General features: G+C 49.6%; 2 protein-coding genes across 2 annotated transcripts; both read right to left on the reverse strand.

Annotated features, from left to right (window-relative positions):
• Window positions 1-3: 3 nt before the first annotated feature.
• Window positions 4-3,310, reverse strand: LOC114616314 (complement factor B; the record flags this gene model as incomplete). Its single annotated transcript, XM_028761810.1, has 9 exons — window positions 2,955-3,310; window positions 2,634-2,867; window positions 1,925-2,110; window positions 1,659-1,832; window positions 1,419-1,520; window positions 970-1,106; window positions 635-773; window positions 138-269; window positions 4-44 (listed from the first exon to the last, which is right to left on the reverse strand). Coding segments are annotated over exons 1-9 (1,206 nt in total), but the record flags the coding sequence as incomplete, so codon positions are not given.
• Window positions 3,311-3,501: 191 nt separating this feature from the next.
• Window positions 3,502-7,862, reverse strand: LOC114616315 (complement C2-like). The gene is made up of 10 exons (XM_028761811.1): window positions 7,774-7,862; window positions 5,610-5,750; window positions 5,394-5,488; window positions 5,190-5,307; window positions 4,927-5,092; window positions 4,745-4,821; window positions 4,509-4,600; window positions 4,234-4,360; window positions 4,072-4,121; window positions 3,502-3,923 (listed from the first exon to the last, which is right to left on the reverse strand). Exons 1-10 carry the CDS (start codon window positions 7,850-7,852, stop codon window positions 3,750-3,752), a joined length of 1,119 nt encoding a protein of 372 aa, XP_028617644.1. The 5' UTR covers window positions 7,853-7,862; the 3' UTR covers window positions 3,502-3,749.
• Between the last annotated feature and the right edge of the window lie 4,143 nt (window positions 7,863-12,005).

Genomic DNA, 12,005 nt, shown 5'->3' on the forward strand with positions numbered 1-12,005 from the left:
GTCCTCAATGACTGTGACAGGGTCTCCACCCATGTTGTACAAGCCTGCGGGAAACGAGGCCCGTGAAAGTGCGTCAAGGAAAACACGCTGGAGACACAAGCACATGGGAGGATGCTGGGGTAGGAGAAAGGCCTCACCATCAGTCATAATGATGATGACATGGCGGGTTCGATTCCAGCCTTCAGGCGGGGCCTCCCCTGCCCAGCTCATCATGCTGTACACAGCCTGGAGAGCCTTCTTGGTGTTGGTCCCTGACTTCAGCTTGTGGTCTACAAATAAAAGGTCACTGACCTTATCTTCCAAGCCACAATTACACCTCAGAAGTCTATGACAACTGAGGTCCCACATTCTTTAACTTTTACTATATAGAGCATTCAGGTCTTGAACTCACAATGATCCGCTTGCTTTTTGGATGTTGTGATTAAAGGCTTGTGCCACCAAGTCCAGACAATGTTTAACTTTTGGGTTATCACCCACTTGCCCTTGGCTCTCCCAGCAGTCTCCATTACCCAAGGACACTTTTGTTCAATCTCTAACCAATAGTAGTCTATCTACTTTCTCCAGAAGAACTCCGAGCCTCTGACCACCACAGCCCCAAGGTGCACCTCCCACTTTCCCTTCCCTGACCTCTGACCTTCATAGCTGATTTGGTTGAGCTTCTCTGTAACCCAGTCAGCATCACTACTCCTCGGATCAGACACTCTGACCAAGACTTTGGGGACTGTGGCATATGTCACTAGACCGTATCTTGGCCTCACCCCATAACTTGCCACCTGTGCATGAGCAAGAGGCCATTGTGTTAAAAGAACAGTGTGATGGGTAGTCAACACTCCTATTGAGACAGAGCGGAGCCCAGAGAACATCAGGACCTGGACCCAGAGGATCTGGGGACACGAGAAACCATCTTGTAAGGGCAGTGAGGTACAGATAAGGTCCCCTCATTTCAAAGGGAGGAACACTCTGATCTACCTTCTCAATCAAGTTGGCAAGACACCGCTTGGCCCCTGTGAAGTTGCTGGCCCCGATGCTGTCGGATCCATCCAGCACCAGGTAGATATTCATGGAGCCTGAGGGGTCCAGGACAATCTTCCTCTTCTGCTGTTCCCCTAGGTGCCGACAGAGACTCAGTTTCTGGCATGTACAGTACCTGACAGACCACCCATCCTTCCCTGGGCCTCCTGCTCAGCCTCCTTCCTTGCATTCTTTTTTTTTTATTTTTCCTTTCTTTTTCTTTGTTTGTTTGTTTGTTTGTTTGTTCATTTTTCGAGACAGGGTTTCTCTGTGTAGCCCTGGCTGTCCTGGAACTCACTCTGTGGACCAGGCTGGCTTCGAACTCAGAAATCCGCCTGCCTCTGCCTCCCAAGTGCTGGGATTAAAGGCGTGCACCACCACTGCCCGGCCCTTCCTTGCATTCAAACCTGGGCTGTGCCCATCCTCGGCATCAGCTCCTTCGATGGTCTCTGTCAGGGAGGATAGGAATGCTTCAGCCACCTCTTGAGGGCTGTCATACATGAAGGAATCTAGGGATGGCCAGACAGTAGGTCAGATATCTGGAGTACGGAGGACACACTGACAGGGTGATGGGATTTCAGGACGAGAGACTCTTGACATGGAGCCAACAGGGCAAGAGCTGACTCAGGGAGCAGGTCAAGGATCACCTTGGCAGGAAGGCTCTGTCCCACTCCATGAGCCACCTTCTTGGCACCTTCGCTGCTGGGAGCCACGCAGGACAAGTCCCCGACTGCAGTGGTAAGTAACAGTGTCTTCAAGGCGGTATTGGCTACCCACCTTCCTTGTCCCAATAGGAATACCCGGGTTGGGACAGTATCCCGCTGCAGAGACATGAAGACAATGTGAGTGTCCATGCATTCCCAAGGTGAAGCCGTCCAGCAGAGGGTAAAGTCAGGGGTGACCTGGTTCTCACCTCCATCATCACAGATTGCTGTCTGCCCATCCCACCGGCCATTCTCTTGGCAGGTGCGATTAGCAGAGCCCCGGAGAACATAACCATCATAGCATTGAAAAGAAATCTGGTCACTCAGGTTGTAGAAGGGGGACCGGGGCCAGAACTCCCCATTTTCAAAGTCCTGTGGTCGTGGGCAGCGTATTGCTTTAAGGAAGACAGATAAAAGTCACCGAGTGCTGTTTCTAAGTCCTTCCTGGTCTTAGAAATCCTGTCACTGAGAAACAGTACCTGCCCAGTCCCCTCAACCCTACTGTCCCCTCTTCTTGTGGGATTATTTTGTTTTGTTCTGAGGCAAGGTCTCATGTAGCCCAGGCTGGCTTCAAAGTGGCTGTGAAGCTGAAGGTGCTTGAGATTCCCCTCCTGCCTCTATGTCCTGCGTGCTAGGATTGCAGGCACTCACCACGCCTGCTTCACGCAGTACCGCCTTGTGCACGGGAGGCAAACACTCTACCAACTGAAGTACGTTTCTAGACACCCTTTCCCAGTTTCCAGGTATCATTTTCACTGCCTGAGCAAAGCCTTCCCACACGCACCCCCAGACTTGTGCCCATGCTCAGCCAGCCTACAGGTCAGACTGCCAGTCCCACAGCTCTCCTCTCACCAAGTACTGGACAGCCTCCACCTGGTCTGCCCAGCCACCCACTGTCCACATTCCCAAGCCTCCAACCTCTACATTCTGCCTTCTTGACACTCTTTCCGTCCCGGGTCTGCAGGACGCTCCAGGAGCCTGTGGATCTGCAGGTTCGAGTCTGCACAGGATATGGGTAGAAGCCAGAGGGACATAGGTACTCCAGGGCCTGACCATCTTGGAGAAGCTGAAAGGAGCCACCTTTGATCTCCACTCCCTCCAGAGAGCAGGAGACCTGGGGCCGAGCCTCAAGCACTGGAGTTGTGCTCACACCTGAGGAGAAAGGCTGGTGAAGCCTGGCCCCAGAAGGCCAAAGACAGAAGTTGGGGACAAAAAGAGGATGGGGTGTCCTTTGCTTACCTCCAGAGGAGAGGCCTATGACCAAGAGGACTAGGCAGAGCTGGGGACTGTCCATTGTCATGGAAAGCACGAGAGAGGCCAGCGGCCAAAAGCCCTCTCCAGTTCACTCTGGGTGCTTACTTGACTTGCTGTCCAAACTGAAACTCCAATGCTGGGTCTGGCTACACCCCTTTTCCCTTAGCCCCTAACCTTTTATGCAATCTGCTCTGGCACCTGCAGCCTGGCCAGCCTACCCTGCATAGACGCTGCTTCCCGGAACATTGATGAAGGAGGGCCCCTGCTGAGCTGCCAACTGGGGAAACAGATACTATCTGAGCCCCACCCTTTGCTGACCAAGGGCCAGAACTTCCCTTTCCGAGCTCCCTATTAGCCCCCCAACCCTCCTAACAAGCCCAGACCACCACCAACACTACCCCCCACTTAGAGACCAGTTTTTCCATGGACTGTGTGGTGGGGCAGAGTCCAGCCACTGTTTGTGCAGCAGGGTCTCTGACCTTCCTGGAATCTTCCCGGCCTCCCCACCCCCAAAAACAGAAGACAGACAGGATGTGGAAATCACCGATTTTTATTAATTTCATAACTTGGAAATTCCATGTGAAAGCGAAAGGAGCACAGGTCAGCCACGCTAGAGAGAGACTTGCTTCATGGGTAGCACAGTGGTCCTGGCACAACCCCGGGGATTCCCTAGCTTTTGCCACTGTCTCTGGGTTCCTAGGCCCAGGATTTATGGACCCAGGAGCGAGAACACTCAGAGGTAGTAGACAGGAAGGACAGATGAGAGAGTCAGTGACCATGCTAAAGGGGCAAAAAGTTCAGGACACCATCCAGGTGCTGCCTCAGCCAGGGCTGTAGGCGGAAGAGATTTATGTGGAAGTCCCTCGGCTGAACACCGTGTGGGGGTTTCCTGCGCAGGTTTTTGTTGGAGAAACCTTGACAAGGGTCGTAAAGACCCCAACTCACCAGGCCCACCTGGAGGGAAGAGTCAACAGGACTGAGATAGTGGCAGCCCCACTCCAACCCTCAACCTCTCTGGTTCCTCTCAAAGGCTTCCCACCTCCCCTAAGCAAAAGGGACTTGTACCCTGACAGGGAGCTCCACTCCAGAGTCTGCTTCTCACCTGGAAAGACCTGTATCTCCGCTCAAGGAAAACCGCTCCTCCAGATTCTCCTGCAGGGAAAGAAAAGACAGTATTGTCCAGGACAGCACACTAGTATTCAGAGTGTTTGCTAACCACAAGGACACCATAGCCTTCTCCCTGGGAGTCCAGGATGGGACTAACCTTTACAAGGATTAGCATCCTCCTCCATCCCGCTGCACAGGAACTGGTCTGTCACCACCTCGCTAATGTTTGTCAAGCTGGGGAAGATGTGTTTGTTTTGGGAGACCGCCTTGATACAGCTCGTCCACTGCAGTGTGGGACATAGAAGAGAAGAATGGGGACATGCCAGGAGACATTAGACCAGTAAGGTCTGAGAATTGAGGAGACTCCAGGGAGGGCTGGCCATTCTGGGAGCTGCCCCCAGAGTATCCCAGCATCCCTTGCTGAGCTCTCACCTCGGGTCCTGTCTTGAGGCTGATGTTCAGTCTGTTCCCGTTCAAAGCTACAAAATGTGCAGGAACTTTCTGCTGTGACAGAAGTTCTGTCTCTGCCAATGGGGAGAAGAGGGTGTTAAGATAGATTCCTTTACCCAGAGCTGATGTATCCAGCTTGAGGACTGCAGCCCGGTCCCCACTGGTACCCACAAGCTCTGGCTGCAACCTACCAAGAACCTTAAGCCTCCAGCACTCACCATGGTCTTTGCAGGTACTACCTGGGGATCTCCGCAGAGCCATGTTGGCTCCCACAGTGCAAGGAAGGCAGATGGGCCTGGGGAGAAAGGCGAGTGTCAGACAGGCCCATCGTCAGTATCCTGTCTGGTGCTTTCCAGAGCACGGTCCTCTATAGGGTACCCTCCGGACTGGGTTCAGGCACCTGGCATGGGTAGACATTTTCACTTTCTGAGACAGCTTCATCAAAGCGATGTCGTCACCGTAGAACTCTGAGATGTTCTGGTTCTGTTTTGCATGGACATTAAACCCTGGGGGAATTAACACCTTCTCCACAAGGAATTCTTTGCCATGCTGAGAAGTGGGATCCCCTGGAAACAACAGTGGATTAGACTGGACCAGAGGCTGAGGAGAGACAGTGGTGACTCTGGCCTTGTGGTGAGGGATCTCCTGCAGCCCCTGACGTACCCACACTGACCCTCCACAGGTGGCTATCCTCCATCTGAGTGTCATGGAAGCAGTGAGCTGCTGTCAGCACCCACTGGTCAGAGATGAGTGACCCCTGGCAAGTCTCCTTGTTTTTCGGCTGCAGGGAAGAGACAATAATCCGGGTTTGCTGTGCCTGGCTGCTTTTACCTCTGTGGTCCAAGCCCTGCCCCTTCTTCCTGATACCTTAAAGGTGACTTGCCAAGGTGTCCTCTCCTGGTTAGAGGCATTGGCAGACATGTTCCCCACCCCACAGATGGTATCTGTGAGCTTAGAGACATCTATGGCAAAGACCAGATGGAGAAGGAAGTGGGTGAGGGCCACTGGTCCAGGCTGCCACCATGAGCCCCCATCTGAGTCCCCACTATGCTCTCTTCTGCAGGGAGGACAGGGTTTACTCACCCAGCATGTGCTCAAAGACCTGTTGCACGGCCTTTGCATCCTGCAGGATGAAGGCGTGCCTCTCGCCGTCCTTCTTGGACCCAAGCTCATTCAGTTCTTTCCAATCCACATCCAGCTTGCCCACCCCAATTGCATAGATGTCTGGTGGGGAGGAGGGAAATCACCAGAGCCCGTGACTGAGAGGCTACCCAAGACATGAGGCAGGTACTTGTACTCAGCAAGCCGACAAAGGCCGGAGTTAGATGGTCCCCATCTCCCTCACCCAGTCTTGCTTCCTCTCCTACCGCCGCCCAGCCCCCCACAGCCTCCTAGAAGTTCCTCAAACCCCGGGGTACATTCCCTCCTCAGGCCTCTGCTCCAGCTGCACCTCTGGCTGGAGTGCTCTCCCCCAGATGCCCACACAGGTCTTCCTCAGCAAGGTCTTCTAATGCCCCAGACCCTCTTATTCCATCCACACCTGGCTTCACATCATGTCACCACTTGAATGCTACAGGGCTGCCTTGTTTACCTTGTGTATTGCCTACAGCGGGTAGAACTGTGTGTTCTCAGAAGAATGTGTTCAAGTTCTATTCTATTGTGAATGTGACCTGAATTAGAAGTAAGGTCTTAGCCAGGTGGTGGCGCCGCACGCCTTTAATCCCAGGACTTGGGAGGCAGAGGCAGGCAGATTTCTGAGTTTGAGAGTTCAAGGCTAGCCTGGTCTACAGAGTGAGTTCCAGGACAGCCAGGGCTACACAGAGAAACCCTGTCTCGAAAAAAAAAAAAAAAAAAAAAGAAAAAGAAGAAGAAGAAGAAGTAAGATCTTTTTGTTTTTCTTTTGGAGACAGTGTCTCTGTGTAGCCCTGGCTGTCTTGGAACTTACTCTGTAGACCAGGCTGGCCTCGAACTCACAGAGATCTGCCTGCCTCTGCCTCCCAAGTGGTGAAGTTAGAGGCATTTGCCACCAGGGTCTCTTGCCTTGTATTAATTACTAGCACTCAGAAAGTGGAGTCAGTCAGGAAGATCGGCCTAGGCTACCCAGTGAGTTGGAGGCCAGCCTGGGCCCATCCCAAAAATAAAACAAAAGAGGGCTAGAAAGAATGTTTGGTGGTCAAGGGTGCTTGCTGCCCTTCCAGAGGACCAGAGTTCAGTCTCTAGCACCCATTGCCTGTAACCAGCTCCAGGGGAGGTGATATCCTCCTCTAGCCCCCAAAGGCACGCATGCAGACACACACATACACATAGATAAAAAAAATGTTTATAATAAAAGTAAGCAGGCCGGGCGGTGGTGGCGCACGCCTTTAATCCCAGCACTTGGGAGGCAGAGGCAGGCGAATTTCTGAGTTCGAGGCTAGCCTGGTCTACAGAGTGAGTTCCAGGACAGTCAGGGCTACACAGAGAAACCCTGTCTCGAAAAACCAAAAAAAAAAAAAAGTAAGCAGAGGCCTGGGGTAATGGCTCAGTGGCAGAGTGCTCAGCTGGGAGACACTGCAATAAATACATAAGAAATCTGAACCCAAACATAGCTAGCCGGACACTGTAGAAACTAAACAAAAATTGGGGTGACCGCAGAGGTGAAGATTGGGGTTTTGTGGCTACAAGCTCAGAACCCTGCGGCCACCGGGCCTCTACATAATCTTTAATCATAGCAAGACCTAGTCTCAGAAACAAACCAAGAAAAAATGTTTTAATTGTTTTCGGTCACCCTAACCCTGAAGAATTATGTGTTCCTTCAGCAGCTTTGCCTGTCAACACCTCACCTAGCTGCCTACTGCTGAAGGGACAGCAGAGGGACAGCCCCTACCAGGCCGGTTCTTCCTGCAGTTTCCTGAAATGTTAGGTGATGATGACGTGGCGGCGGCAGCGGTGGACAGTACTGAGCGGCCCTCTGCACCAGCTCACATTTCCCTAAGCATCCGCCCCTACCTTCCTGTGAAGCAGGCTCACTGCAGACCTTCTCACAGAGGAAGAAGCGGCCCACAGCCACAGCCCTCTGGAGATGGAACCACAACAGGGACCATGCCAGTTCGGTACCCAGCTTTTCGAGGTGGTACTCAGATACAATCATGCAGTGCTATGGGGAACCCTCGTGGCTCAGGGCCAGAGCTAGGTCACATTGAGCCCTGCGACCAAGGATCTCACTCCTATTCCCTGCCTATAGGGCCCGGATTGGGCAGAGCCTCACCCAGGTAGTCGTTTCTGTTCCAACTGATGCCCAGGATATTTCTGATGTTGTCAACTGCTGGCTTGGGGGAGCCGCCCATGTTGGACTTTCCTAGAACAAAGAAGGAAAGTAACAATCCATCCGGGTTGACTTCAGAATCCCGCACATCCCTGGAAACATGCGGAACATTCAGCCATTTCAAAACACACTGATTCGGGCTGGAGAGATAGCTCGGTGAGTAAGAGCACGTGTTGCTCTTCCAGAGGACCAGGGTTCAGTTCCCAGCACTTACATGGTGGCTCACAACTGTCTAGAACTCCATTCCCAGGACACCCAAGGCCCTCTCCTGACCTCCAAGGTCACTAGACTCACATGTAATCCACATACATATGTGCAGGCAAAACAAAATGAACACATGAGAACAAAAAGTTTCTGTAGAGCTAAGGAAACATCAGAGTGCACAGCCCACGGAGCTGGGAAAGCCCTTACCAGACAGACTGCAGACAAGACGCTAACATGCAGAGTTTACAACGAATTAGAGAAATTAAATACTAGAGGAATAAAACATTTTTTCCCAGTCAATAAATGGGCAAATTAACTGAATAGACAGTTTTCAAAAAGAAACACAATGACCCATAACTATTCTTAAACGAGTTCGCTATCCCTACTCATCAGGGAAATGCAAATTCAAACTACTTTGAGATATCACCCCACCCCAGTCAGAATGTCCGTCATCAACAATCTGACAACACAGGATGGGGAGGGTGTGGACCCTATTCACTGTTGGGGTGTTGCAAGTTAATACAACCATTGTGGAAACCATTTCCTCAGCAAATTGGAAATACAATGAACACATGACCCTGCTAATTTACTCCTGGGCAAATACCCAGAGAACTCCACACCCTACCATAGAGATGTCTGCACCCTGGGGTTATTGCTGCTTCATTCACTAGAGCAAAGAATTGGAATCAACTTTCTTGTCCATCGGGAGATGAGTGGATAATGAAAATTCAGAGTATGTGCGTCTGTGTGTGTGTGTTTGTGTAATTTCAGGGTGTATGCCATGTATGTATATATATACCAGTGACCTTCCCAGCATCTATAGAGTCTCCAGGTCTAGAAGACAGCAATGGGAGCATTGGCAGTTGTGAGAGAAGTTGCAATGGCTGGGGCAAAAGTGGCTTACTTTTGGTAATGTTTACCTTTCTTAAACTTTTTGCTATTCTTTTTTTTTTTTTTTGGTTTTTCGAGACAGGGTTTCTCTGTGTAGCCCTGGCTGTCCTGGAACTCACTCTGTAGACCAGGCTGGCCTCGAACTCAAGAGATCCACCTGCCTCTGCCTCCCAAGTGCTGGGATTAAAGGCGTGTGCCACCACCGCCCGGCTAACTCATTGCTATTCTAAAGCCTCTAGTTTCTGGTAGTTAACTCTTGCTGTATAGCAGGGAGGGATTAGGTAAGAGATTTTTTTTTTTTAAGGATTTATTGCTAGTGCTCCCCTCTGGGGCCTCTCCTTGGCCAGGCTCATTAGCTCTTTGTGAATCAGAGAGAAAAGGAAAGAAATAAATTCATTTAGATAGATAATGCACACAGACACACATCCATTCATGCATACATTCTGGCTGTGCTCAACCATCTGTCTCATCCACTCTGCAAGGATTCACGCATACCTACACATAGACCAACAGACATACATTTGGTGGATGGATGGATAGATGGATGGATGGATAAGAGAAACCCCCCCCCCATGCCAACAACTTTATTTCTTTTCTCTTGCCTTTTTTATACCTTTTTAGACAAAAGTTGTTTAGAAAAAATACTTTGTATATAAAATGTTCCACAAAATGGGAGTTACAGGAGGATGTCAATACTAAGTTCAGAGCAGCATTTATTCTATAAGCTCATTATAAGTTCAAAGCTACAGTTCCATATGGCCTTGCTTTATCATAGTACACACCTGTGGCCTCATCCTTGGCCCTGACCTAGAATGAATGTTTGTCTTTGATCACAAATGTGTCCCAAGCCTATTTCTCTTTTTGTGTAATTACAAAAGCTCATGGTATTCCTTATTATGCAGCCTTTACTTACTACTAAGAGGAGTGGGCACATTCTATTCTTGATTCTAACTTTATTACATCTTTTTAGCAAAGCAACTAAGACCATCTCTTACAACTTTCTTAAGATTATTTGAATTAAATCAGGAATTCTATAAGATCACCAATTCATCTAAACAGTGTTAATTCATGGAAGCTCATCTTTATGCTGACCTGCAGGAAATTTGGTCAATAGGGTGGGTTAATGCCCAGGAGTCCTTAGGCTATGTGATAGTGGCAGGAAAGACGTATCAGCCGAAAGGAGCAATCCTGAGATGAAGTCTCTTGGGACCTTGCCTCTCAGAGCTCCCTCATCTCATACCAGGCAAAGAGGTGGGTCACCTCCAGGTAAATCACCTGCTAGCTTTAGCCTTTCCTAGGTGGCTACACACACACACACACACACACACACACACACTAAATTCAAAGGTATTTTAAATAAAATAAAAAGACAATTACTGAAACATTCTGTGTTCCAGACTCTGGACAAGGAGCTTCATAAGGGAGAGGCGGATTTGGCTTGTTTACTTAGTTCCTTTATTTAGGTTTAGTTTTTGAGATAAGGTCTCACTATGTAGCCTTGACTGGCCTAGAACTTGGTATATAGCCCAGACTGTCCTTTTACTGGTAGAAATCTGCCTCTCTGCTTCCACGGTGCTGAGATTAAATAAGTGTCATCATACCACACCCAGCTGGGTTTTGTTTTTTGTTTTTCAGACAAGGTCTCATATAATTAAGGCTGACCTCCAACTTGCCAAGTAGAGGATGCTGGCCTTGAACTCCCGGTCCTCCCTCCCCACTCCCCTCCCCAGCTGCTAGGATTACAGGTGTGCACCACCACATCAGGATGCAGGCTTCCCATACTTCTCCTCGTTTGATTCTCAGGAAGCCCCAGGAAATGTGTCCATCCTTATTTTAAAACAGAGAGCGAGCTGCACCCTGCAGGATCCACACCAAGAACCAAATCAAGGAGGTGAGATCCACTCCAGAAGGCCCCTCCCATCCACGCCCAGGGCAGCTGCATCTCCCAGGTTCATCAAGGTTACCAGGCAAGAATAGACATTTTAAAATCATAGAACCTCATTGTGCAAACCGCTCAAGTGATTTTCCATAAAACTTGTGTAAGGCAGCCTGGCAGTGGTGGTGCACCTTTAATCCCAGCATTTAGGAGGCAGAGGTAGGTGGATCTCTGAGTTCGAGGCCAGGCTGGTCTACATATACTGTTTTAAAAAACAAAAACAACCCCCCCAAATAAATTAATTAATTAAAAACCTGTGTAAGGCAAGAAAGCAGCTGTTACTGTCCCCATTATCATTTTGCCATCATCAACACAAGCTCCACTTAAGCAAGATGCAGTAGGGTGAGGATAACTAGGAGGGGAAGGTCAGGAGTACCTGAGGGGGGTACTGGATGAGACAGTATCAAAACAACTGGGGTGAGGTGGAGGGGAGAGAAAGAAAGAAAAAAACGAAACTGAGGCTTGCCTCCACAGCACCCGTGCTAAAACTTAGAAAAACACAGAAAAGGGTCAGATGGCCCTGCACCAGGACAGCAACACAGCTTCAAAGTATATATGCTGCTGTGTCATAATGTCACATAGCACCACAGCCAGGGTTAGTAACAAGTGCCTGGCTACTTCAGAATCATGCTAAAGAGTTGTAAGTACCTCTAGCACAAGGAAACATGAATGACTCAAGTGACAGACGTGTCAATACTCAGGTCACAGGCTACTGTAAACAGGTCATTACACTGTGTGCATGTGCTGACACGCCACACTGTAGCCCATAAATACATACGATGACTGTGGAAAAATAGAATACGTGTGTGAGTGTGTATGTCTGAGTGTGTCTGAGAAAGTGTATGAGTGTTGGGGAGTATGTATGTGTGAGTATGTGTGTATGTGAGTGTATGTATGTGTGTGCGTGGGTGAGAGTATGAGTGTAAGTATATGTATGTGTGAGTGTCTGAGTGTATACATGAGTGTGAGTGCATGTGTGTGTTGTGAGTGTATGTATGTGTGAGTGTGAGTGTATGTATGTGAGTGTGTGTGCAAGTGTATGTGTGCATGTGTGTATGAGTGTAAGTATATGTATGTGTGAGTGAGTGTGCGAGTGCATGTGTGTGTGAGTATATGTGTGAATCTGAATGTGTGTGTGTGTGTG

This window comes from Grammomys surdaster, unplaced genomic scaffold (genome assembly GCF_004785775.1).
Source record: "Grammomys surdaster isolate TR1022 unplaced genomic scaffold, NIH_TR_1.0 315358, whole genome shotgun sequence".
NCBI classification, from domain to species: domain Eukaryota; kingdom Metazoa; phylum Chordata; class Mammalia; order Rodentia; family Muridae; genus Grammomys; species Grammomys surdaster.